Source organism: Pleuronectes platessa, chromosome 16 (genome assembly GCF_947347685.1).
Source record: "Pleuronectes platessa chromosome 16, fPlePla1.1, whole genome shotgun sequence".
In the NCBI taxonomy this organism is placed as follows: Eukaryota; Metazoa; Chordata; class Actinopteri; order Pleuronectiformes; family Pleuronectidae; genus Pleuronectes; species Pleuronectes platessa.
This window is the reverse complement of record NC_070641.1, coordinates 23,758,101-23,784,433: the sequence shown is the minus strand read 5'-3', so window position 1 is coordinate 23,784,433 and position 26,333 is coordinate 23,758,101. Positions and strand designations below refer to the sequence as shown.

At 47.3% G+C, this 26,333-nt stretch overlaps 4 protein-coding genes across 4 annotated transcripts; 1 reads left to right on the top strand and 3 right to left on the bottom strand.

Moving 5' to 3' along the window:
• Positions 1–1,068: 1,068 nt before the first annotated feature.
• On the bottom strand, positions 1,069–6,220 carry LOC128458461 (homeobox protein Dlx3b). Its single transcript, XM_053443299.1, has 3 exons — positions 5,419–6,220; positions 3,209–3,393; positions 1,069–1,491 (listed from the first exon to the last, which is right to left on the bottom strand). Exons 1-3 carry the CDS (start codon positions 5,756–5,758, stop codon positions 1,069–1,071), a joined length of 948 nt encoding a protein of 315 aa, XP_053299274.1. The 5' UTR covers positions 5,759–6,220.
• A 1,487-nt stretch (positions 6,221–7,707) lies between these two features.
• On the bottom strand, positions 7,708–12,930 carry LOC128458312 (26S proteasome non-ATPase regulatory subunit 11). Its single transcript, XM_053443099.1, has 13 exons — positions 12,802–12,930; positions 12,134–12,235; positions 11,190–11,386; positions 10,727–10,784; positions 10,434–10,628; positions 10,179–10,323; positions 9,933–9,993; positions 9,634–9,696; positions 9,397–9,522; positions 9,275–9,310; positions 9,123–9,174; positions 8,823–8,966; positions 7,708–8,652 (listed from the first exon to the last, which is right to left on the bottom strand). The coding sequence occupies exons 1-12, from the start codon at positions 12,890–12,892 to the stop codon at positions 8,824–8,826; spliced, it is 1,269 nt and encodes a 422-aa protein (XP_053299074.1). The 5' UTR covers positions 12,893–12,930; the 3' UTR covers positions 7,708–8,652; position 8,823.
• Positions 12,931–14,308: 1,378 nt separating this feature from the next.
• rpain (RPA interacting protein) lies at positions 14,309–17,042 on the bottom strand. The gene is made up of 7 exons (XM_053443428.1): positions 16,858–17,042; positions 16,494–16,685; positions 15,773–15,845; positions 15,396–15,507; positions 15,108–15,171; positions 14,737–14,877; positions 14,309–14,434 (listed from the first exon to the last, which is right to left on the bottom strand). Exons 1-7 carry the CDS (start codon positions 16,933–16,935, stop codon positions 14,405–14,407), a joined length of 690 nt encoding a protein of 229 aa, XP_053299403.1. The 5' UTR covers positions 16,936–17,042; the 3' UTR covers positions 14,309–14,404.
• A 2,702-nt stretch (positions 17,043–19,744) lies between these two features.
• Positions 19,745–20,838, top strand: LOC128458978 (cyclin-dependent kinase 5 activator 1-like). The gene is made up of 2 exons (XM_053444054.1): positions 19,745–20,245; positions 20,347–20,838. The coding sequence occupies exons 1-2, from the start codon at positions 19,745–19,747 to the stop codon at positions 20,836–20,838; spliced, it is 993 nt and encodes a 330-aa protein (XP_053300029.1).
• Positions 20,839–26,333: the final 5,495 nt, after the last annotated feature.

Below are 26,333 nucleotides of genomic sequence, written 5' to 3'. Positions count from 1 at the left end.
CAAAATATAAAACTTATTTTTAGACGTTTAAACAACTCGTCATCACTTTGTCTCTTCCTGGTTATTTCTGGTCCTCGAACCGGAATCAAAGATCTTTAAAGATCGGATTATGTGTCGTGGAGAATATTTGGAAACAGTCGCACAAACAGTCGCACAACTTTACTGAGAAGTTTTGTTAGTTCTGATATTTCAGTTTAGAGGTTGAACATGTTTAACAGAGGGTCTAGTGAGCTACGCTGCCAAGTTGCATTGTGGGAGTTGTAGGATACAGCGTGTTGAAACTCTTATCCTGACCTTCAACTGTAAATAATACAAAAAGTAAAAAACAAACAAACATGTGAAATATGATATCTCATGATTATTGTTATTTTTGGAAACTGTTGGTTTTAATAATCCATGAGACTGAGCTGCTGAAAAGTGAATTGTGACATTTTCATGTTAAAATATCGGAGGATTTAAATCCTGAATAACAGATTAATAAATACATCACATCTTATAAACTTTCACCCAAAAGTTCTTAATAAAACTTCATTCAATCACACAAGTTGTTTTTTATCGCTGAGTCATCGTTCGTCGCCAAACAGCCGCCGACACGTGATGTCATCACACACACGTCGTCAGATACACACGCAGCAGACGATAATATCTGTTATATAATAAAACTTTTATTAAACTATGTATGCAAACATTGTTCAGTTGTGTTGCTCAGTCCAGGATGATGAAGGGAGAATGTTGGCTTTACTGTCAGAGGTTCAAGAGAACGACTCATCGCAGGTGTTTGACATAAATACTGTCATAATTAAAATATTAAATATACAAATAAAAGGTGAGCGTGAGCCTCCCTGTCACTCAACTGATGTAACGTGTGGTGAGCGTCTCGGACGAGGAGCTGACCTGAGGCCAGCACTTCCTTCTCTATCTCTGTTCACTGCAGACGAGCCTGTTAAACAACATGCGTGTCAGGTTCTACAGTCGTGACCCGTGTGTGATGACGTCAGACCCCCCCCGCCCCCGTCCCCACCCCCGCCCCCCCAGGCTCCGTTCACACTGTTCAGCAGCGTCCGGGGGTCAGTACACGGCTCCCATGCTCTGTGAGGCGGCCGGCGCCGTGGAGGGCGTGTGGTGCGTTGGTGCCAGCAGACCCAGATGAGCCCCCTGCTGCTGGTACCAGTTCTGATGTGAGAACTCCCCCATGTAGGTGGGCGAGGACTCCACAGCAGGCGGGTAGGGACCCTGCCCCCTGCTGGTCGGCTCCAGCAGTGCGTTACTCTTGATGCCGCTGTTTGTGTTGCTGCTGCTGTTTGTGTTGTTGTTGTTGCTGTTGTTTGTGTTGCTGGTGCCGTCCCACACAGCGGGGGACGGGGGGGAGTTGCAGGCCATGGAGTCGCTGGCTTCTGGACTGTGTTCCAGAGCAATTTCCCCGAGTGGAAACTCTCCGTTCTTGTAGAGCTTCTTGAATTTGGAGCGACGGTTCTGGAACCAGATCTTCACCTGAACGAGAGAACATGAAATGTGAGGATTACAAGAAGGAAGGAGGTTCCTTTATTCAAAGACTAATGAATATAATTGTATTATTCATATCATCACTCTCAGGTTAAGGTTTGCTAAGTGTCTCTTATTCCCACATGAACATGGAGCAGCAGCTGCTCTGACGTGTCCACAGGACTCGACCCAGCGTCCAGGTGACGGTGGAGCAGCGGGCGGTGGCACGTATGATCGGACTCTGCTGCATGAGATCAGATCCCAGTGAAGCCTCCAGAGAATCTCCGGCTGTTTCCTCACCTGAGCTCGGTCAGGACATTATGTGGAGTGTTTACCAGGAGGCTGGAGGGAGGAGCTCCAGAGAACAGCACAGCCCCTCTGGAGCATCTCAGGAGTTTTCAAACCTCTGTTCACTTTCATCCCCACATGCCAACTACTGTTGTCCCACTTATTTTCAGTTGAGCTTCCTTATCAAATCAATTATTAAAATGTTTCCGCCTGAAAACCTTCTCTCTGCGGTTCCAGCAGGCAGCTGGTGATATCGATATCTTCAACGTGCTCGTGCCTCCGAATAACAAGTGTAAGAAACACGCTGGATTACTGGCAGCTCCTTCGACTGTAATATGATTCTATAGCTGTGATTTGTATAAACAACGCTGAAGCCAGGAGCGCGTGGAGCTGAGTGACACGACAATCACATGTTTCACCACAGGCCGTCGCGCTCCTGCTTTTGTTTTCTTAAGCACAAAGTGGAGCAATGATTTACAGGAGCAGCGATAGAGCAACCGGTGCAGCGAGCTCCTTCTTTTATCACTTGAGCCAAGATAATTCATGTTGTGGTAAATCATAGAGGCCGGAAGCGCACGACTGTGTAAACCAGAGCGGCCGAGGCAGAGCGACTCGTAGAGCGACTCGCAGCGGGTCCTCTGGCAAACGACTGAGTTCAACTGGATCTCTAGTTGACTTTGTTCCATGTTGGTTTTAATTAAAGTTTTTCTTGTTGAAGACATTTTTTATTTTTGTATTGCAGTGTGTTTAAGTTTATTTTGTTGTTCGGATATTTGATTTGTACACTTTATAATAATTATAATGTGTCTACCTGTAAATTGTGAGACTTTATTGTTGATAATGTACAATTATGTCACTTCACTTCATATCTTAATGAGTTATTAAATACTTCAGCCTGTTCACATCTCTCGAGGCTTCTCATTGGTCGCTGGTGAAGTTCAAAAGGACCGACTTGAGTCATCAATCATCGAGTCACACTTCAACAATAGTTTTTAAGTTTCCTCTGACAGCTGAAACACAGCGAGTGGCAGCGGAGCCGACGCCCCCTGACACTCGCCTGCACTTTAATCCATCAGCCACTTATTTAAAATGGCTTTCATCTTTTCTGATTGAACCAATTAAAGTTCTAGTTCCTGTGGTTCACCTGGACGCTCCGAAGCTGCCAAACCGAAAACTGACGATTCAATGAGTGAAATAACAAGCAGGTGATTTCTGTGATTACGTCTCAGATCCTTTGATCTCGCTTTCATCTTCTTGAACTTCAGATCCTATCGGCGGCTCGACCTCGACTGACACTTCAACTGCGTTCAGGACTTCAACCGACACCTCAACTCCATCAGGCCTCGACTGAGACTGAAAACCTCGACAGTTTGATCCTTTAATGGTTCCTGAGAAGCTTCCTGTGATTTCCTCTGTCTCTGAACCACGTGCTCCTCACCTGCGTCTGGGTCAGGCCCATCTGTGCCGCCAGCTCGGCCCGTTCGGGCAGCGCCAGGTACTGAGCCGTCTGGAACCTCCTCTGCAGGACGGCCAGCTGGTAGCTGGAGTAGATGGTCCGGGGCTTGCGAACCTTCTTGGGCTTCCCGTTCACCATCCGCACCTCCATGTCCGGCTCTTCTTTCACTGCGGGGGGGGGGGGGGGGAGGGAAAACCATGAAGACCTTGAGCCGGGTCTCAACTCGGCTCCTTGTGCAGAGAAGTTGTAGAACCAAAATAACCTCGGCCGCTACAACCCCGAAGTTTCAAAGAAATTCCGCCAGCGCTCTGAACTTATAATTTTGGTCTGAGTGTCTCCCGCAGCCGGGGGGGGGGGGGGGGGGGGGGATTTATAGGAGCTTTTCAAGTCGCCTGGAGGCTTCTCGCAGACTTCCTGCCTCTGAGGCTCCTCAGACACTTCTGTTCAGTGTGATCCCTTCAAACTACTTTACTCTAATTCATTTACATTTGATCAACATATATACATATATATTTATATATAAAAATATGTATTAATATATGTATTTAAACGTATAGTTTGCAAACAGAAGTACAATTGTGAGTATTTTAGTCATTTATATTATTTAATTGCTACTTTTGCTATTAAAATAATCCTGATTTATGTATTTGAAGTTAAACAATTACACCTTCGCGCTGTGAGAAGTTTTAATATATAAATTCTAAGTGATTTGTTTAATAAAAGGCCAGACCTTGTGTTTATTGTGAGTCTGTTGTGTGTTTGTGGACGTGGGGTCTTGAACAGACTCAGGATCGTGACCTTAGAGTTTCTTTACTTTTTGCTTTGGCCCTTTCACACCAGTGATATTATCTATTCTCTTTGGCACATGTTTCTTTTCTTGCTGAATAAAATGTGTTTTCATGTTAAAAGGAAGCGAGAGCCCCTGAGATGTTTGTGTGTTTGTTTGCGTGTGTGTCTGTCAGGGTGTGGCCACCTTGCGTGATAAGGAGCCGTGCTCGCTGGATGATTCAAAGGCCAAGGCTGACTGACGTGTCATGACACCTGATGTGCGTGGCTGAGGGCCAAAGTCCCCTGAGGCCATTTACAGGAGTCAACTCCCAACTGGAATGTCAAAACCAGCACACCAGTCTGTCGGGTTTGTTTTCCCTCTGTGGTTTGAACCGAGACACCTTCCAAGCCCGAGAAGGAGCCAAGAGGAAAAAGCCTCTGAACACAGAGCGGCGGCGCTCAAAGGAAAAGACAAAGAGCCAAGAAGTTGACCTCCATGTTCTTATGATACAATTATAATGTTTATAATGACTTTGTGTAATATTCCTCTGAAGTTCATTAAAGGGACACGAAGTCTCATCAGGTTTTATGTTATTGTTTACTTATATTTATATTATCTGTAGAGCTCATGGACAAAATGAGTGTGAATGAATCAGTTCTTCATCCTGAAGACAATCAGGAGAAGTTCAGAGACAATGTGACGTTAAATCAAAGTTTCTTTTTATACTGAGCTTCCTTCTCATGAGAAAATAGAAATGAGACAATAATCATCACATTTAAAGTTGAATGTTTTCTCTTGTTTCCTCGAAGCAAAGTCATTAAACTTTATAGAAACTCGGCTGCAGCGAGTGAGATGGAAACCAGAACACTTCATTAACTGGTTCGTCCTCCGGCCAACTCAGCTTCTCACTGAGTCCCTGACCTGTCAGACCTGGACCCCACAGATCCACAGATCCACCAGGTTCCACTGAGTTATTACAGCTCAGGGTTAAAGATAAAGATAAAGTTAGTTAAAGTAAGTTTTTTATTACAGCCTCAAATCCCAAACACTCAAATCCTCCTGAGCATTTAACCTTTTATAACACTGACAGAAGCAGGTGGAAGTTAGGGTGAACGTTATTCCAGCTATATTTTATGGTTATTACAACAGAAATAATATTTTTTAAAGTTCTGTTTGTGTTACTCCTCTGATGATGTAGAGTCAGCTGTTCGTGATTAAAGGAGAATCAGTGGAACATATTAAATAAGTTGTTTTTTAAACATCATGCCTGAATTATTGTTGGTTTTTATTCCTGTTCAAACATGAACCTCTCCTCAGCTCTGTCTGGTTCTCTGACCTCGCTCCACGCAGCAGATGATGGACTCTTCATATAAACATGATCCATATTCAGCATGTAGTTCCCATGTGGAGGTTGTGGACTCACCTGCGTCGTGCATGGCGGACTGCACCTCGCGGCTGAACGCACCGGGCTCCCGGTACGCTGCGTGCGGGTACGGGTACTCGGCTTTGCCCACCGGGTACGCGCCGCCGGCCGCCATCCCGCTCAGGCTGTAGTGGTGGTACGCGTACGGGCTCATGTGCTGGGCCGCGTACTGCTGCTGCTGCGCCGGGTAGAAGTCCTGCGAGCCGCCGCTGTAGAAGCCCATGTCCGTGGAGGAGGACTCCGGCAGGGTCGGGGACGCCTTGGTGGCCGAGATGGAGCCGCCGGCCACTGGGAGGGACGGCTTCTTGTCCTCGAACACGGGGGACGCTTGTCCGTTCATGTCTGTCTTCTTCTCTCGGGACCTGGAGCTGCTGTTCCCAAAGTCCCTTGACGCGGCAGCAGCCAGGATGTCCACGGTGGCGGCGCCCAACCCAGCCAGAGCTCCTAATTACAGGGTGCGCCGAGCCGAGCCGAGCCGGGCAGGACTGAGGGGAGTGGATGTGTGCTTCTCATTGGTCCGCCCGCTCGCTCCTGCCTCTGCCCCGAGGCCAAGTCAGAGCTGACTGTCGCCTGTCTGGCTCCCTCCTCTCCCCACAGAAACCTCCATGTGAAGCCGCTCCTCGGGCCCGGAGCGCGGAGACCGACACTTGGCAAACCAGGAAACTCCTCCGTCTCACATGCACTTTGACAAAGAGCCTCAGGAAGCTCGAAAACATCCCAGAATATCCACAGGCTGCAGATTTGCGCCGGACGAGCCGTGCGTAATGGTGATAAGAGTGTTTACGCAGCAGCTTCACCGCGCGGCCTCCCATTCTAATGCAGATGTGGAGGTGGAGAGATGACCTCACCCGTGTTGGGAGCTATTTACTGTTAATTAAGGTTTATTTAAAAAAAGGCTTTTCCTTCTTTACATGTGTTGACACTGGGAAGAGCAGCAGCCCCTTGGGAAACCCCGCAGGCAGGTCCAGGGGTACAAATCACAGCAGATACACAAGTGATGAAACACGAGCAGCAACTTTCTCACTGTGAAGTAAAGTTTCTTAATCCCAGAAGAGAAAGAGAAACGTCTCATTTAAAGTTTTGAATAGTTCACTTCAGTTAAATGACCTCATCTGGCCACCAGGGGTCACTGCAGGAGCCTCTCTGGTGTGGCGACTTCTTCAAGGAACTTGTTTTTATTTCTTGATATTCTATATTTGTTATTTTAGCTTGTGTAATATTGTGAGCATTGCTAGAGGAGAGCGTGTGACCCAAGCACTTCATGACCCGACTGGGCCCCCGAGATGTTAGAGCCCCCCCAGGTCCGATCAGGCAGTGGGGAACCAGCCTGTGTGTTTAAAAGAACAATACACACACTGATGCTCAACACAACTGATGACATGTCCCTGACACACACACACACACACACACACACGAGATGTTCACCATCTTCTCAGTTTAAAAGAAAGCACGGTTCAAAGCGTTGCAGCGAACTCAAGAGCACATTTTGTCTTTTTTAATCAAAGTGTTACTTCAGTTAAAATGACTGTACAATGATTTTACATGAAGCCTCAGCCGCACACCGAGCCCTGCGTGGTTGGTAAGCAGGTCTGGGGTCAGAGGCAGCCGAGTAACAAGAGACATGAAATAAAGTTCTCATCATAATCAGAGGATCACGTTAACCAAGCACAGATGAAACCTCATCTGCAGGATCCTCAAATCAAACCCGTTACAGTTTTCATTTCATTCTTTTTATTAGCGTTTGTCTTTCTCGGTCATATACGGTAAACCCTCGAGTCTTTTTCAAAATGTTTGTTCCCAGATATGTACAGCTTGATTTTTTCTCTTCTGCATCTCACAACAAAAAGAGTTCTCTCTCCCGTCACGGCTCCAGCGTCAAAAAGCACTTAGTGACTAACAGAGCTCCCGCTGGCGAGGTTCACTGTTAACTCTTTACAAAAAGAAAAGGAAACGACTATGATCAGGCCTGGGATGATGATGGCAACTGGTATATACAAACAGGAAGTGGGAGGGCAGGTGTGTGGAGAGCCCAGTGTGTCGATCCTCCCCTCACTGTGGTCCCAGAGCGGGGGGCGGGGGGGTAGAAGAGAAAGTTCCCTGTAGGGTCCACAAATCCCAGAATGCCTTGTGGCTGAGTCCGACCAGTCAGAGGGGAGTCAGGTGAGAGAGAGGAGGTGAGGAGCTGGGGAGGGGGGGGGGGGGGGATCTGAATTTCAAACATTCACTCTCAGGGTCGGTCGACAGAAAACATCGGAGCCGAGAGGGACAGACCAACCCCCCCCCCCCCCCCCCCCCCCCCCCCGACATGGACCTGAGAGATCGATCACAGATGTTCAGTTGGTTTCACTTCCCTGATCAGAGTGAATGAATTCATACATCTCTTCTGTTCCAGGACCTAATGATGCTGTTTTACAATGTGTGACATCAAAGTGTGTGTGTGTTAGAAAGAGAAGTAGAGGCCTCATCCACACTGGTAGATTCTTGTTTTTAAACTAATACAATCTCCATCCACACGTGTTTTACTTCCTCTAAGTGAAGCAGAAAGCAGATTGTTTACTCCGCTCACTTACAGCAGAGACTCTGAACCAGAACCGGTGACATGATTTGTTTTGACGAGTCATGATTGAGAGAAGCTAATCGATAAGAGGGCGTGTCCTCCCGTGGTCGGGGATCTGAACTCAGCGCTGACCAGGTGTGATCGGATCCCTCAGGGTGAATGTTTCCAAACGAATCAGAGCAAGCAGGGCCTTTTTTTTTTCCACAATATATGTAAGTTTAAGTACGGTATAAGTTTTTCTTTATTGTTATTTTACAAGATTCCCTGATGGCCAGTGCAGAGAGAAAGAGGGGGGGAGATGGGGGTGGGGGGGTGGTCCAGTTTTACATACAGTACAAACCAGTGGTGGGAGAAGAGGGCGCAGTGCCTGGGTTTGTCCAGAGGGAGGAGCACTTGGTGCCAGATCAACCCCAATCATATTGGAAGGAAGTGAAAGGGAGGAGGGGGGCGAGCAGAGGACTGGGGGGGGGGATTGGGGGCTGTGTGCCCCCCCCTGACACGTTGTTGATGGGTTGGTTGGTCTTCAGGTGGTCAGCTGGTTTACTTGCTTGCTTGCTGGATTGTTGAGTGTTTGTTCTCTCCTCGTTCCTCCCGCCCCCCCCCCGTCCCCTCCTGGGTTGAAGTGAGCGATTCCAGAGTTCTGATTGGTCCATGTCACTCCGGACACCTCGCTCTCTCTGAGGGGGAGGGGGGAGACAAAGGACAGTGAACACAGAGTTTACAGGAACAAGTTAATTTTCTTTTACCAAACTTTTACAAAACAGTTATTTTATATCAGTGGTATGAATGTTTAGTCGCACCGTTGAGTCGTGCCACAACATTTCATATATATAATGAACACACAGACCTTATGTGAGCTTCTTGGCTTTGTTGTAGAGCGAGTCCACCACTTTGCTCATGTTGTGAATGGTCTCCAGAGCGGCCTCGTACGTCTTGTCCACAACTGGCTCGGCGAAGACGATCAGGACGCCCTCGCCTTGGTCCAAGATACCTGTCAGGTCCGATGGAGCGGGACAGAGAGAGAAACGTGTTTAGAGGACAATCACTCAATCAGATAAAGCATTTTGGACTTTAACTTTCATCTTAACACCAGATATCTGTCAAACACAGTGAAACACAGAGAAGCCATTTAACTGGGGAGGCTTACCGTGAAACTTCTCATCCAGAATCATCTGTGATAGTTTCCTCTCCACGTCTCCCTGTAAGTCAGACACATCCAGACGGTTTCTCACTGTGGACACCTCGCAATTTAATGTGTATCATGAACATTAAAATATGAAAGGAAAAACTAAAATGTACCTCTGATAGTTTGATGAGGGAGGAAATGTGTGCGATCTGTTGAGAGACAAGATGGACAAACACAAGGTTTAAACTTGTCCTCCTATCCTGGTGAAGTTCTGCACCTGAGTGAACCGACTCACCTGGACCCTGGAGAAAGGTTCAATGACCCTGATGAGATTCTTCTCCAGCAGGTTGTCGTACAGCGTGGTGAGATGGTTGCTGATGATGGGGTCGTCACTCAGCTCAGGTTTGTACTCTGTAAGAGCCTGAGGGACGGGGGGGGGGAAATCAGATGTTAATCACAGCTGAGGGGAGAGCCCTTTCCTTCTCAGTGCTGTTTCACTACAACATGCGGGCATCGAACTCGAGACACAAACCGTTTCAAAGTCTGCGAGCGACCGGTTCTTGCTGGCTTGTGCCACACACTTCATAGAGTCTGTCTGTGGGAGGAGGAGAACTCAGGGTTAGAGGCTGCATGGAAGTGGTTCACTGGTCAAATCCCACTAACACCCACTAACATCTGGCTTTTATCTGATGGTCAGAACACTCAGACAATGAGGTTTGAATCCAACACTATACATTACAGTAGTTACAGGTTGTTATTGTCTCCGATCAGTATATTAGTGTCAAAGGGGAGAGATGGAGTTATATAATAATTCAAGTGTCGGGGAACTACCTCTCTGCCAGAGTGCCGGAGGGCGAGCTTGCCGCTGATGAGGCCTTGGACGTCGTCTGGCCTGAAACAGAAAGAACACACACCTCTGTAAATTTTCCAGAAATGTTCCAGAGCAACTGACTCCAACATGTCGGGGCATGTCTGAGAGCAGCTTCACAGAAAAAATGCTGACTGGTTCCAAAGCAGTCTGTCCTGCACTATCATCAGCCTCTGTGGGTAAAGAAATCATCATATGTCACCACTTACAAGTTGAGCATGATTTTGCAGAGCAGCATGTATTTGATGGCTATGATGGCTCGGGGGCTGTCGATGGAGTCGTAGCCCTCAAAGGCCTCGTAGAAGTAGGAGTAAGCCGTCTTCCAGTCTTTCTCCTCTGCTGCGTGGATAATCCCTGAAAACACAAACACACACAGAGTAAACATCAGGTTAACAAGATCTTCAGTATGTTCTGATTAGCTTATTAACTCTGTGTGTGTGCTGTCGAGGTAGCACAGGCTGTACCTGACTGCATGTCTAGAGCTGCTTGTAGTTTGGGTGGGCAGTAGATGGCGTTGGCGGTTGTCCTGGCAGAGGTGAGGGCGGCCCGGGCCTTGGGAAGGTTACTGAGTGCGTGGTAGGTCTTACTCTCCTGCAGCTGAACCTCCACCAGCAAGGCCTTGTCGTCCATCTTCTTCAGCTCCTGCAGCAGCTGGGTGCCTGGGGAGAGGGAGAGGTTTTCAGATGGTCATGAGAAATCCCATCGGACAAACTTCCTTTAGCGTGAGAAGTGAACGTGATGCAGTGTGAACCCTCACCGAGTGTCAGTGCTTCCTGGTAACACTTTGTGTCGAAATACAGCGAAATGAGCCGACCCTGAGGAGAGAGGAAAACAAACACAATCTCAGACCTGTGTTTACAACTTGCTTTGTTTATCCACTGTATTTGTTCTTCTCTTTAAAGTTTCTACGAAGTTAAGTGAAGGAAACCTGAATGTCTCACACACACCGAAAGGATCAATTATCAACTTGCTGACAGTCAATAACTCGGGGCCACAAATCCCATTAAACAGATTTAACGGCTGGAATAAGACATAAAGCCGGTGGGAACCTCGGCAAGAGAGATCATGGACTTTTGTTTTGAAGCTGCTGGAACCGGGAAAACAAACATTGCAGGTGATACAGCTGGACAAGTCCAACCAAGTCTGGATGTGGCCTGTCAGCTCGGGTTGGAAATGACTCACGATATCAAGCATCTTAGTAAAGTCTCGTTAAGTCTCACCTCCAGCGCCTGTCGGAGGAAGGTCCTCTTCTCAGTCTTGGCCCACTCTATGCACTCCAGGCAGAGCTCCACCTCCTGACCTGTGGCGGCCTCCATGTCCAGGAAGAGGTCAAGCAGGGAGCGGACCAGCCGGGCTGCCTTGGCCTTGGAGATGGTGTTGAGGAAGGGGCGTACATACTTGAGAAGGCCCCCCAGTTCTGAGAGGAGGAGGAAGAGGAGGAGGAAGAGGAGGAAGGACAAATTAAAAACAGCTCGTGGTCAATCTGCTTCTATGGCTGGTGAATGCAGAGTTTGTAGGTTTATTAAAACGAGTTTGCACAGATGTAAAATCTACTAACTTTGAAATATTTTCAAAATACATGATGTGGCTCATGTGACCACGTTGGTTGTGTGTGTGAACACGGTGGTTGTGTGTGAACATGACGGTTGTGTGTGAACGTGTGTGATCACAGTGGTTGTGTGTGAACATTTGAACATGGTGGTTGTGTGTGAACATTTGAACATGGTGGTTGTGTGTGAACATTTGAACATGGTGGTTGTGTGTGAACATTTGAACATGGTGGTTGTGTGTGAACATTTGAACATGGTGGTTGTGTGTGAACACGGTGGTTATGTGTGTGAACATTTGAACATGGTGGTTGTGTGTGAACACGGTGGTTGAGTCTGTGAACATGCCGGTTGTGTGTGAACACGGTGGTTGTGTGTGTGAACACGGTGGTTGTGTGTGAACACGGTGGTTGTGTGTGAACACGGTGGTTGTGTGTGAACGTGTGTGAACATGCCGGTTGTGTGTGAACACGGTGGTTGTGTGTGTGAACACGGTGGTTGTGTGTGTGAACACGGTGGTTGTGTGTGTGAACACGGTGGTTGTGTGTGAACATGCCGGTTGTGTGTGTGTGTGAACACGGTGGTTGTGTGTGTGTGAACACGGTGGTTGTGTTTACCCGCAGCTTGTCCCGTCTTGGCCAGCAGGGCCCCCAGCTCCAGGATGCTCTGCTCTTTAACACGCACTGCTTCCTCATCACTCTCCTGGATGTCCCGTTTCACTGCACATACACACACAGACACACACACAGTGATGTTATTAAACACACATCAACATGAATCACACAAACAGAGAGCTAGCTGAGCCCCCCCTCCGCCTCCTGTGTGTGGCCAGGACGTGAAGCTCCGTCGGGCTGGATGCTAACCAGCTGTGGAACCCCTGGACTGTCACACACAGTGACAGCTCCGTGTTGGAGCCTCAGCTGCGACACAGACGCCCCGCGGCTCCCCGGGCTGACGCGGGGAAGCAGCCGGGGACCGGAGGGAGCTCGCTCGGCCTCATGTTCACATCCAGGGCGAGATGCTACCGCGAAGCCGCTGTCAGCCGAGCCGCTGTTAAATGAATGAGCGTGGGAAGCTAGCGTTAGCTTCACCCGGGAGCTAGCCGGTGTGCTGCTAGCCGGCTAGCAGGCTGCTGCTGACTCACTGTGTAAAAGAAGGGAGACGGCCAGCACTGGGCTAGCTTAGCTTAGCTGCTAACGCGGCTAGTGGAGCTGGTGTTCTCATCCCGCGGTGAACAACGTGCCAGAGCCGGATTTGAGCGCCGGTCCCCGGGTGATGTATTTACCTATTGAGTGTAGGATGTCGATGGACGCGTCCCGGTCTGTCCCCAGAAGAGACTGGGCTCTCTGAAACTCAGCCACCGCCGCGGCTGCCATCTTTCCTCTGCCCCGCTGGGTTCCGGTCAGCAGCAGTGGCGCCTCCTACTGGTGATGCCGGCCTCCTGCACGTGTTGCCGGCCTCCTGCACTTCTTCCTCTTCTTCATCTTCCTCCTCTTCCTCCTCTTCCTCCTCTTCCTCTTCCTCCTCCTCTTCTTCTTCTTCTTCTTCTTCTTCTTCCTCTTCTTCCTCTCATTATGATGCAGGTTCAAACTCATTCAGGATAAACTTGATTTTTAATAAGTAACCTGATGTTTTAACTCAGCACTTTATCATCAGATATTTAAAATTCAAGCCCCGTATCAACGGATGAGATAAAGATAGTCAAAAATGCCCTGAAACTTTTCTATTGTTGATCCTCATTGAATAAAAGTATTATTTTATTAATTCATTTTACTTCTGCACCACTGTTGTTGGTGTTTCTTCTTTTTCTCTCACAGCGATATCGACCCTGATGTCAACTTTGATTCGTGATTTCTGCCATAAAGTAATTGTAAGTATGTTTTTAGTAAAAATAAACTAAATAAAACAAACAAATATGGACATATGCCTAAATTCTGTTCTAGACACCTGAATATATCCTGCATCACCTATAATAATAAATCAGCACCTTTCACAAATTACAGCTCAAAGTGCTTCACAATCAAATCAAATACATGAAATTGGATTGATGGCTGCTCGTTAAAACCACTGTGTCCCTCTGTAATATTCATCTTATACTTCATGTTAAACTGTTTCTGTGGATGTTTTTTTTTAGATGTCTCTCTTATTGTGGAAAGACAAAGAATAAATGATCCACGGTTTCCTGCAGATTACAACTGTCACATCTGCCTGTTCATTATCTTCAGGCCGCTGTTTAGACCTTTAGAACCAAACCTCTTTCTCACTATCACCTCTTCATCTGGTGCTTCTTCTCATTTCAACTACTTTCTTTTGAATACTACAAAAGCATCCACCCTTCCTTCTTCTGTCCCGTCCTTCCTGCCCCCCCCACACCTTTCAGTCCTGATTTGATTGTACTTTGGATCTCAGCCTTCATATAATTTACTGCTACATCTCTTTATTGTTCATTTTGCATATTTATCAGCAAGTTTATCTCCTTCCACCCGGATGTGGGCAGGAATCCATATAAACTTGATTTCAATCCCTGTTCTCTTTATTACTAATATGTCTTGATTTGTGATGTTTTCAGGGGCACTACTGGAATCTTAACAAATCAATACTTTACTTGTTTTTATTATCACTTTGAAGCTTTGGTTGCACATGCAACAGTGAGTCAATGGAGGACTATCACATCCCTGTGGGTCCCAGCACAGTTGGGCATCTTGGGGAAATGGAGATCAGACAAAATAGCAAAGTCTTCACAGGTTGTTGGTGCAACAGCATTCGGCACAAGAACGAACAACAACTCCACATTAAATATTAAAAATAGATTTTATTTCACAAAATATACAGAGTGCAAATCATATCCCACGAGTCGAGTCACTCATGATCGTTGTGTCCGCTCGCTCTCACAGAACGATGGACAGGTAGTCACAGCCCTGAAAGTAGAGGAAACAAGGAACTTGTGAAGAGCGTCATTAAAAAAAATAAAAAAAATAAAAAAGGAGTATCAACTGAAAATGAACCTAAATGTGAAATGTGTCTGGAGAATGTCAGGAGCTTAATGCATGTCTGAAAACAGTCCCTGTCATTCAACTAAAGAATAAAGTGTGATTTGTCACACAACAAAGTAAACAATACAGCATCAATATGAAGCCACAGATATTTTTACAGTGTCACAAAATATGTATTGTCTCATCACACCGGCCTGTGAACGGCCTGGAAGTGAGTGAGCACCGACCTGGCAGCTGATCATCAGGTTTGGGGAGCTGTCTATGTTTGGAGCGACAAAGAAAACCGGGTTGTGGAGACAGTCCTCCGTGTGCTCCGACACCCTGGACTCCAGCAGATGGCGCAGGACATCTGGAGTGATGTCTCGTGTCTGAAGACAAGAGGACCAACAGCGCAGCACTTCAGTTGAGGTCAACATTCACCAGTGTACCTGAACCCTGGGATTTTTGTCAATGTACAACTTCTTCTGTCAGATTTTCCATAATGAACATTGTCTCAGGGGGTAAACAGAGACATGTTGATGGGAAATTGGGGAAGGAGCAGTTGTGTGTAAAATCCAAAGGAGTTCATTTTAAAAGGATAAGATTTGAACACACAAACCTTAGTGTTGATGTACAGTCCACAGGAGCAGGAGATGAAATGACTGTTGATATTTAAGTTGTTCCTACAAGAAACAAGAAGCACTTAAATGAGATTTGGTTTAGCAACAGCTTCATATGGTCAAACTTAATGCATTTATAATTTATATCAGTCTCCATTTGCAAAGATCATTAATTAAAAAAAATCGTGGTAGAATATAAATTAATTGTAGTTATTCCACATAGATGCGAACATAACAAATTATTTGTGTCTGTAAATATCTGTTAAGGAAGCAAGTCCTTGACTCACGTGTGACAAATGGGACAAATAATGTTCTTTTCATCCATCCCCTCCACGACCGACGATATGAACTGCTCCTCAAACTGCAGGTTTCTCTCATACTCCTCAATTATAGACATTTCTGAAGCACAAGGAGAAACACACAACAAAAAGCTCACACTCTGTTTCATTTCCTTTTTTATCTCACGTCAGCTGAATTTACCACCATGTCAGGGATGTCACGATACTAGGATATGTCCATGATTCTCAATATAAAACGCGTTACTACAACAAAAAACAAAAACAATAAATCCCATTTAATTCAACACAAACAGAATGGTGGCCTTTAGGACATCAGGCATCACTCTGAGTGTAGGACACCAGCAGAGAGGAAAAGACTCTGTTACCTTGAGACATGAGCTCCTGCTGGATTTCTTCAAGCACGGCCAGCTCATCGTACTCGGTCATGACACTGAACATCTGTTTAAAAGAAAACGAGAACGACATTCACGAGATTATAAAAACTAAAATAGATTGATGGGATTTTAACAAAGCAGCTCAGCTACAAACTACAGATCAAGTCAAGGTCCACATTCACTCAGAAAAGGTTTTCCAGAAGTTTTCAGAGGAGTCATTCAATGTCTTGAATGGTCATAATTTAACAGTATCGACAAACATGACCCCATTTTTTTTATTGGTACTTTTTATCGATGCAGGGTTAATTATTTGTGACTCAAAATGTATCACCTCCATTACACTGTAAGTTAAGGTTGTCTGGCCTTGTGAACACGTTTGTTATTACGTGAATTCTTAATTGACTTGTAGCATCAAAACAATCAGTTTTTACTTTGTTTGCAGGATCATAGATTATCAACACACGGCCGTGATGAACAGATCAAGTAGAGCAACAGTGTTTCAGGGAAAGAAAAGGGTCGAGTCCCATGTTGATGAACAGTTTCATTTAATGAATCTCAGTGAAGTGAAAGTCACTGAAACTTGTCTCATGTCAGTGAGTGAGACGTCAGTAACTTGATGGATGTATTAACATCACTGAGGTGCATGTGGAGTTATCAGAGTGAGAGAAGCTGGAGTTTAGAGAGAAGGGGACACGGAGAGAAACAGACCGACCTCTGTCAGCCCCTGCGGCCGCAGCTGGAAGGGCAGTCCCCGGGCCTCCGACTGCAGGACGCTCCACTCCTCCTCCATCACCTCCTGGACGATGATGGAGGCTCCGGAGCCGCAGCCCTGTGGACCCTCTCCCGCCTGACGGTACCTGTCCAGCAGCCGGGAGCGGCTGTTCTTCAGCCGGTCCACACAGCGCTGCAGGAGCCGGGAGAGAAGAGGGAGAGCTCGGGGTTACACACAGGACCAGTGCTAGCGTACAGCAGCTAACACAGCTAGCGTACAGCAGCTAGCTAACACTAGCTGACAGCAGCTAACACAGCTAGCTAACACTAGCTAACAACAGCTAGCTAACAGATCCGTGTCTTACTTTGCGGAACGTCTCCTTCCATGGCGGAGTGGTTCCTTTATAAAGCGACCTGTGTCTGTGCTGCGCGTCCATCTTCATACAACACCAACTGACGGACTGACACAGACACTGACCCGGTCCAACAACCAGGCTAAAGTTAGAGCGGCTTCCACAACCAAAACATCTCAGCTTTTAACCCCGCGACCCGGAACATAATGGAGGCGGCCGCGAACTGCATGATGGGATGTGTAGTTCACTGTTGCCAAGTTCAACCATAAATGTATATTACACTGATATTATTTGTATCATACTAATACTTATTATATTCAGTACAATACAATATAATATATATGTAAAATATTAAAATGTTAAATTTATAAATATTAAATTAATATTTATTGAATGAAGTTTGATTGATTTCAGTGAATAAAATCAAGATGTCTGCTCATGCTGCAACAGTTCTGAAAAACTTTCACCAAACTTCCAATCTCCTCTTCCTCCTCTTCCTCATCTCCCACCTCTAAATTCTCTACATTCTATTTCTCCTCTATACCTCCTCTACCTCATCATCCTCTTCTTCTTCATTCACCTCCTCTACCTCATCATCCTCTTCTTCTTCATTCGACTCCTCTACCTCATCATCCTCTTCTTCTTCATTCACCTCCTCTACCTCCACTCCCTCGTCTTCCTCCTCTCCCTCTTCTACGTCCTCTTCTTCATTCACCTACTTCCCCTCCTCTATCGCCTCTGCCTCCTCTATTTCCTCTTCCTCCTCTATCTCCTCTGCCTCCTCTATTTCCTCTTCCTCCTCTATCTCTTCTGTCTCCTCTTCCTCCTCCATCTCCTCTTCGTCATCGACCTCCTCTGCCTCCTCTCCCACCTCCGCTGTTTCAGCACCTCGGACAGTGACCTCTCTGATTGGCGGACTTGCTCGCGGACCAATGGTTTCAGAGCTGAGCATCAGCAGCATCCCGGCCTCAGCCAATCAGAGAGCTCCGTATCTCTTCTGCATCCAACCCGAATAACTGCAGATGCCCGCATCTCTCTCTCTCTCTCTCTCTCTCTCTCTCTCTCTCTCTCTCTCTCTCTCTCTCTCTCTCTCTCTCTCTCGTTGAGGGTTTAAGCTCACATCTATTTTGGGCTTTCATAGTGGCCATCTTTCCCCTCTCGATAAAGACCCGTGTTGTGTTGTGTGGTCCATGTTGTGTGTGTGCGGGAGGTCCGTCAGCTGTCACCTCTCCAGCAGCGGGACATCAGAGATGGTCGCTTCTCGATGGAAGACACGTTTCCACGTCCAGGGGTGAATCCACATCTGGTTTGCATCTGTATTCCAACCGAGGAGCGGATGAAGCTTTGAGGAACGGGGCAGCCGCCGGGACTCAGACCCGTGAGCCTGCAGCTCTTCAGGGTTCGCATCCCTGCAGGGACCGATCCGCCTTCACACCCCGGACCCTGCGGGCTGCAGGCGGTGCGGGAACCAGCGACCTGCGGTGCCGGTGGAGGAGCCTCTCGTCGTTTTCACCGCATTTGCGCGTGAGGGAGCGAGGCGCGATAGATGGATTTGAATCGAAGAGCAGATTGATCAGAAGGTAAAAACACAAACCATCTTTCTTTATCCTCCGGTTCTATAAATGATCAAACCCTGAACCTGCCGGTTTGTGGAGGAGGCCTCAGGAAATACTCAAATACCAAATGTGAGGCGCTTCTTTCCACATTGAGATGAGAATGTATTAAAATGGATCAGGCACGATTCAAGTCATCGTTTGGTTTGTGTGGAATATGCACGGTGTGTGTTTGAGTGTGTTTGTGAAGCTGCCTTATGTTGGGGGTGGGGGGGGGGCGTTTTCCAGGCTTCCATTTTGAAGCTAAGATGGAGGCTCGTGCTCACTTGTTTCTCACGGAGCCTCTGTGGCCTCATCTTGTTTCTTATATAACGCATCAGGCTGCTGGTTTAACACCGAGGCCTCAGCAGCGTCCGGTGCTTCATGAGTCCGGAGACACGTTAACATCCTGGTTTAAGATCAGGACCCGAAGGGGGATTCGATCCCAGCACGAGAGGAATTCATGCAGAGGAATTCTCACTGACAGACAGAGGAAGCTGCAGATGCTGTGTTTCAAACCCTGTTTATTAATTCATATTTAGGTTTAATATCTCTGAGATGAAGTCAGATGATAAAACAATTGGCTCTTTAGTTCATTTAATTAATCGCAAGCAAATAATAATGAATTTAAATGTTTTGTATTCCTGATTGATTGAAGCCAGAAGAGGTTTAAGAAAATCACTTCTTTATTTTTAGATTTTTGGGGTCTTGATGCTCACTGATGTGTCCTGAGATAATGTCTGTTATGATTTTATGATTTTTTCAAAATGAAAATGGACTTGAACTTCACTCAAGGGGAACTTGTAGCTTTTGGTTTCCCCCCCACGTCTTGGTCTTCCTCAGGGAAAGCTGTGAAAAAGGGTTTTCAGTAGAAGTGAGATAATATCAGGATCAAATGTGTATATCCAGGATTTTGGATCATTAATAAACATCGACAACATTCTGCAGTTTCATTCATTCTGATTCATCAGCTGAGGAAGACAATGAACTGTGACTGAAGCAACTCTGTGTTAAGCTTCATTCTTTTCTCCAGCTTCCTCTCCCAGTTTAAACACAGGTTGTGTTAATTGATGGTTGGAAGTAAAAGTGTAAAAGTAAAATGTTTTCAATTGACTGTTTTCATTTGGCACTTTTTGCTAAAGTAGTGTAACAAGTGGAAAGTCCTGACGCTGCTTCCTGTTCTCTGCTCACAGGTCCAACTTCCTGCAAAGGTGACATTTTGAAGATCTTTGTCTAGACCAATCAGAGAGCTTCCCCCGCTGCCCCCCCACTCCACCGTGTCCGCCCCCTGACCCTCACCCGGCATCATGGGTACAGTGCTGTCGCTGTCTCCCAGCTACCGGAAGGCGGCGCTGTTTGAGGACGGCCCGGCCACGGTCGGCCACTACACCGCCGTCCAGAACAGCAAGAACGCCAAGGACGCCGCGGCCGCCGCTAAGTCCCTCAAGCGTCCGTCCATCATCAGCGTGCTGCCATGGAAGAGAATCGTGGCTGTTTCTGCAAAGAGGAAGGGCTCCAAGAAGCTCCAGTCCGAGGGCGGGGAGGGGGGGAAGGGAAGCTCTCCGGACGGGCACGCCACCGCCACCTCAGCCTGCGACATCCTCCAGCTGAAGAAGTCTCAGTCCTGCGCCAACCTGTCATCGTACACGTCCGGCCAGGACCCGTCAGGCACCAGCACCACTACCTCCTCACACCTGCCCACCTCCAAGACCCTGGCCAACGTGGCTGTCGCTGCTAAGAAGAACTCCCTCACAGGCTCGGGGATCCAGCCGGCCACAGTGGGCACGCCGAAACGTGTCATCGTCCAGGTAAGAGCTGAAAGAATCGATCAATCAGGATCATTTAAAACCCCAAACTTTGCTCTTTCTTAACTTCTCTCTTTCTCTTGTGCTCCCTGTTCTCCACCCAGGCCTCCACCAGTGAACTGATGCGCAGCCTGGGTGAGTTCCTGTGCCGTCGGTGTTACCGACTGAAGCGTCTCTCCCCCACGGATCCGGTGCTGTGGCTGCGCAGCGTGGACCGCTCCCTCCTGCTGCAGGGCTGGCAGGACCAGGGCTTCATCACCCCGGCCAACGTGGTCTTCCTCTACATGCTGTGCCGCGACGTGGTCTCCTCAGAGGTGGCCTCGGAGCGCGAGCTGCAGGCCTCGCTGCTCACCTGCCTCTACCTGTCCTACTCCTACATGGGCAACGAGATCTCCTACCCGCTGAAGCCCTTCCTGGTGGAGGCGGAGAAGGAGGCCTTCTGGGACCGCTGCCTGGAGATCATCAACCGCATGAGTGGCAAGATGCTGCAGATCAACACCGACCCGCACTACTTCACTCAGGTGTTCGCTGACCTGAAGAACGAGAGCAAGAAAGAGGAGGAGAAGACCAAGCTCCTCATAGGCATCGACCGATAGGAAGGAGGCGGGAGGCGGGAGGGGGGGGGGGGGGAGAGGATGGATAGAGAGAGGGATGGAGTGAAAGGTTGAGGACTAGTGTAAAGAATCGTAGCGACACCTTGGTGCTGTTGTCTGGCGTCTCCACTGGTTTGTGATTCACTTGTTTGTTACTCAGAGCAAAGAGCTTCTGGGATTAAGTTAAATTATTTCACTGGGATATGGAGCCACAGGAACAGGAACAGGTTCTTGGTTCTGGTCCCGTCTTCTGACCCATCACAAGCTTCACAGCACAGATCAGATCTTTAGGTTTTCACTCACACATCAGGCTTCAGGATAATAAGTGAACAGATTAGAGAAGCTGATCTTTATCGTCTGACCTGAACCTGGTTTGCTGAGATGAGACATGAAATCTGATTCCTGTTAAAGTCCTGATTTGGTTTGGAAACGCCAGACAACACAGACTTCCAGAACTAAGGGTGAACATTACTATAAATATAAGGAATATTGATATTGTGTGATAGCATCCAGGCATTTTTGATTGCGTATTGAAAAATATGCATGAGGTCACCTCATATCTTCTTGCACATGACCACCTGCTTATTGCCAACTCCATTTGACCCTGTCCCTTATGGTCCTGCCCGAGCTTATTGCACTCACCATCACTGGCTGCGAGACTTTAGGAGCATTAACTAGTTCACCATAACCAGCCAGAATCTACCAGAACAAAACCAGTCTGCAAACTGGTCAGCAGACTGGACTGTGAAATTTACATCCTGATTAGGTGTAATCGTGCTGAAGCAGATTAATTGATTCGTTTTAGATCAAGTTTAGAACTCAAAGGGGAACATGTGGGTTTATCTGTGGATTAGGAGCTCCCTTCGTTTATCTAATCCCTTCGCTCACAGATTAATAATCATAGACCGAGCTCTGCTGACAGCTGTTTACTTTTACAAAAACATGAAGGGAAAATGCAATACTGACCCCTCTAGGGAAAACAAGGAATTACTCCATTCCTTCCTTTCCCCTGCACTTTGTCCTGCATTGGTGCTGAAGGAAGGAAGGAAGGAAGGAAGGAAGGAAGGAAGGAAGGAAGGAAGGAAGGAAGGAAGGAAGGAAGGAAGGAAGGAAGGAAGGAAGGAGGGAAGGAAGGAAGGAAGGAAGGAAGGAAGGAATGAATAAGGTGCTTCATACTGTATGAATGAATGAGTCATGGAGGAATCGAATCGAATCCGTCTGAACCAATCGCCACAAACCTCAGAATGACAGGAAATGGGATCAGATCCCAGATGTGTGAGGTCGGGGGCAGATGTGACTTTTCTTCCAAAACAGTGCTTCAATGCCCCCCCCCCCCAGCGATCTCTCCTCCCCCCTCGCCACTCATTTGTCTCCTCATCCACCTGGACTGAGACAACCCCTCTGGTCTGGTGCCGTCCAGTCCAGACGGTCCCACGTCCACAGACTCTGAGGTCCACTGACCCGACAGCTTGATATTCAGTTGTTTGATATGCATGTGAGCTTCTATAGGTTTCCTAGCATGCTGCTTTGTGTCGGGCACACTGCACCACGTGTTCCAGAAGAGACTGAGCCTTCACTGGGCTGAACTGCTGGGAGCCCGACCCTGAGATGTGACACCCTCTCAGCTGAGGTGCGGGGGGGGGGGTGTATCCATAGATTGCACATGAAGGCAAATCCAAACATTGGTCCTTTATGAAAATCGTCCTGACTCTTGATTCCAGGCAACGTCCGGATCTAAAAGGTTCGTTCAAGACTTCTTTAAAAAAAAAAACATTTCTAATTCTGACAGTTTCCTTGTAAACATCTGGAGCGCATCAGAAACCCACTGCCTCCTGAATCCAGGCATCAAACCCAACATCTCAAACACAAAGGCCTGGTCCTACTCCTCATGCACCAGTAACACCACCTCCATGTTTAGAATCTGTGGAATCCCCCTGAACAGAAGATGTTTATTGGGATCCAGCTGCTCCAGATGTTTCCTGAGAGGAGATCCCACTGCTGTGATGATGTCACATCTCTCAGTCTTTAATGTGGGAGGAAGCTCTGCCTTCTCACACGGGGGGGGGGCGAGCTCTTGTGCCATATCGTCCCAAAGACTCGTGATTTCAAACAAAACAACAACAAAGGAAACACAAAGAAACAGGAGCCGACTCTCAACGTGGTGAAACCAGAGAGACTCTCCTGGAGGAACCTTCTCCCAGTGAGTCAGGTGTCGACCAGAAGAGAGAGACTCTGTGTAGAGTGACGTTTAACGTGCAGGGAAAGTTTCATGTGCCACAAAGTGGAACGTGGAGTCGGGGGGGGGGGGGGGGGGGGGCCGGAGCGCTCAGCGTTGTGTTCTCCAGTTTATTATTTTTGGTCGGATGTGAATATGAAGAATCAAAGTATTGGTGATTTTGAAAAGACGTGTAAAAGCTGAATGACGCCTGTTTGCTGGTGTCTCCACACGAGAGCTGGTTCCACTGGTTTGAGTTCAGATCACAAAGACATGTAGCCTCGACCCGGAGTCCGACCTCAGGACACGAATATGCACATGAGGAAAGAATCCATGGCAAACGAGCCGTTCTGACGGGTTGAACAGTCGATCAGTAGCATTCCTCCCAGTCCTCCCAGTCCTCCCAGTCCCAACACGACTGATCAATAACACTTCTGTCTATCTTGTGCTGTTGGAGCCAAACTGTAGGATTTTGGGGTGAGAACACAAACCTCCCTGCAGGTTGAGATGCATTTAAAGGTGCTGTATGTATGTTTTCTCCACTGGCAAGTTCAGCATCCAGCTGCGTCCTCTGAAGGACTCAGCCTCTGAATCGGGACCAAGCTCCTCATTCTCTGAATCTAGGTTTGTTTCTTATCAGTTTCCACCAGGAGACGCTGTAGCCTCCAGTCTGTCCTGAGGAAGTAGCACCGATCAGAACACAACTGGTCTTTTAAACACTTTTACCGATGAGGCTCTGGGCGAGCGACCATCACCACTTTGCAGAGAAAATTTACATAAAGCAACTTTAAAGGAGGAAAAGACATCGAGGGAAGTTTGAGGGGATGAAACCTAAATTCATTAAGACCTTGTGGTGAATCACAGCTCCTTTAGTTACTGCTCCTGTTTTACAGATTTCCTTTTTTAACAATGGCTCCTTGAGACAGAAACACGAGCTTCTCCTCTCTGGCCAGATGTTTGTCAGCCGTCATGTGGGAGAGGGGAGGAGCTGTAGATAGATATTAAACCTGATATTTGCTCAATGAGTTGTGTCAATGTCCTGATGACGTGTCCTCGGTTTCCATCTGGTTTAAAAACACCTGGTTCCTGCTGAAGGACCGAAGCTGCAGCCGAGTCCAGTTGAATCCTGAATTATTCAGATCATGATTCACTAAGAACCTCGATTCCTCACGTTCAACAAACATCAGGGCAGAGCTGTGATCAGGTCCAGGATCTTCTCCACTGGTGAACAGGGCCTTTTTTTTTATTGGAACCACAAACCCCCACAAATAGATGAATGTGCCCCTGAGCCCTGAAGGGAGCGACCTGAAGGTCCAGGTCCAGATCTGAACTCACGGCTTCTTCCAAACGACACCTTCACTCTCACGCTTTGAGAAAAGATGACAAAGACGACAACCTCCTGCAAACTGTGGAGATGTGTTCCTCCTTCTAACGACAGCAGCACGCACCCCCCCCCCCCCCCCCCCCACACACACCCATCCATTAAGAGTGTTGTATATTGATTCTTCAGTATCACGTGGACGACAGAGAAGACGAGTTCTGGTGATTTTCTCTGATGAGCGAACGTCCCGACACGTGAACCTGCTCAGCTCAGATCCTCCACGAGGAGGTGGGCGGCGGTCTGGATTGACCACGCCCCCCCCCCCCCCCCTCCACCTCCTCTCATCCTCGACCGACTCATTAACGATGTGCCATATTTTATCTTGCAACGCGTACAAGACAAAAAAAAAACGATCGTGTAACATATGAAGTTTATGGTAATGATGACAAAGTTATTGCAGTTTTTTCTTCCTTTTCATTTGTGAATTGTGCAAACGAGAATCTTCGTGGAACAAAACATCGAGGCCTCTGGTGACCTCTGGTGACCTCTGGTGACCTCTGGTGACCCGGAGCCCTGAGCGCTGAGTCACCATGTGGATGTATGAATATGTATGTGAGACATAAGAATCATTTGATCAACTGTTACAGGTACTTTATATAAAAACCTTTACAAGCACGGTCGTCCTCGTTTCTTTCCACGTGGTTTTATACAGATTGAGAAGGTTGCTGGTTCGAGTCCCGGTTGGACCAGAGTCTCTGTGTGACAGCAGAACACTGTTGCTGACCGTGGTGCTGAATGTGCTCCTCTCTCAGCCACCAGGGGGAGCTGCTGCAGTTTAATCTCATGTTCAATATTACAGCAGGATTTCATCAATGGTGCAGCCCCGCCCCCTCCCACATGAAGGGACCTGGTCTGAACAGGAGGGGGCGCTGTCCTCGACTCTGAACAGACAAAACAACATTAAAAAACATAATTTTTTTTATTAATTTCCTACATTTTCAAAAGATGAAATAAAACAGTTTTTAGAATCATAAAATAGAGATATCATCAGTGACATACAGACAAAATAAGAATAAACAAATGTTCAGTTACATCAATTTATCATACATGCGATGAATAAATACTTTATTGGTCATTACAGAAAAATAAGGAGGAACAATAACACGTTGATACAAGAAGAGAAGAAGATTTGTGTTTTTAATCTTTGATTATTTAGAAGAAATCTGAACAAAACGTGTCTGAACAAAAACCACACTGTTGTTATGTTGTGTTATTGTGAATTTTTATTTATATTACCTTTTAAAAATGTTTTAAATAAAGTAAACACAAGTGACTGGACAGTGGGGGGGTGCACCGGCTCATGGGACTGTGAGGTGTCCTGGTTGAATGTGTGTTAATGTTGGTTCGTGTGTATTTGTGGTGTTTGTCTGCTCAGGATGGTTTTGAGTTGTGTTTGCTGATTTGACTCTTTAGGATCCAGCGTGCACACACACGCACACACACACAGGCACACACACACACACAAACAAACGCACACACACGCACACACACACACACGCACGCCACATGTTTTCCACCTCTGTCACATCCTCCACGTGAGGAGGAGTGATGCGACCCATCCTCACGCACGAGCCTTCCACCGTCGGCACGCTTCCGCCTCGCTCAGCCAATCAGAGCGAAGCGCCCTGCTGCCTATAAATCCCATCTGCTGCCTGGCTCATCAGTTCCCTGTCCCCATCGCCCTGAGACCACCGACCCGAGCTACAGCCCTGATCCACCAAAGCCGCGAAGATGACGACCCGGGTAAGATGCACATCTTTATACACTTGATACACACACACACACACACACTCACACACACACATATATGTGCGTCACGGGTTTAAATCCCCAAACCATCTAGGGCGCAAAATGTCGGTCGAGCCTCCCCGGTTCCATCTCCCGGTGTGAATGTCACCGTGA

What these genes read in the sequence shown, in the direction of transcription:
- LOC128458461 (XM_053443299.1), bottom strand. Translation starts at nt 5,758, where the DNA reads ATGAACGGACAAGCGTCCCCCGTGTTCGAGGACAAGAAGCCGTCCCTC. An exon ending in GTCCGCCATGCACGACGCAG is followed by an intron (nt 3,394 to 5,418) that starts GTGAGTCCACAA and finishes CCCCCCCCGCAG; the next exon opens with TGAAAGAAGAGCCGGACATG. An exon ending in TGGGCCTGACCCAGACGCAG is followed by an intron (nt 1,492 to 3,208) that starts GTGAGGAGCACG and finishes TCTCTCGTTCAG; the next exon opens with GTGAAGATCTGGTTCCAGAA.
- LOC128458312 (XM_053443099.1), bottom strand. Translation starts at nt 12,892, where the DNA reads ATGGCAGCCGCGGCGGTGGCTGAGTTTCAGAGAGCCCAGTCTCTTCTG. An exon ending in CCAGGAAGCACTGACACTCG is followed by an intron (nt 10,629 to 10,726) that starts GTGAGGGTTCAC and finishes CCCTCTCCCCAG; the next exon opens with GCACCCAGCTGCTGCAGGAG. An exon ending in CCCTCATCAAACTATCAGAG is followed by an intron (nt 9,175 to 9,274) that starts GTACATTTTAGT and finishes TCTGACTTACAG; the next exon opens with GGAGACGTGGAGAGGAAACT.
- rpain (XM_053443428.1), bottom strand. Translation starts at nt 16,935, where the DNA reads ATGAAGATGGACGCGCAGCACAGACACAGGTCGCTTTATAAAGGAACC. An exon ending in GGCCGCAGGGGCTGACAGAG is followed by an intron (nt 15,846 to 16,493) that starts GTCGGTCTGTTT and finishes TCTTTTAAACAG; the next exon opens with ATGTTCAGTGTCATGACCGA. An exon ending in ATTTGTCCCATTTGTCACAC is followed by an intron (nt 15,172 to 15,395) that starts GTGAGTCAAGGA and finishes TGTTTCTTGTAG; the next exon opens with GAACAACTTAAATATCAACA.
- LOC128458978 (XM_053444054.1), top strand. Translation starts at nt 19,745, where the DNA reads ATGGGTACAGTGCTGTCGCTGTCTCCCAGCTACCGGAAGGCGGCGCTG. An exon ending in CGAAACGTGTCATCGTCCAG is followed by an intron (nt 20,246 to 20,346) that starts GTAAGAGCTGAA and finishes TTCTCCACCCAG; the next exon opens with GCCTCCACCAGTGAACTGAT.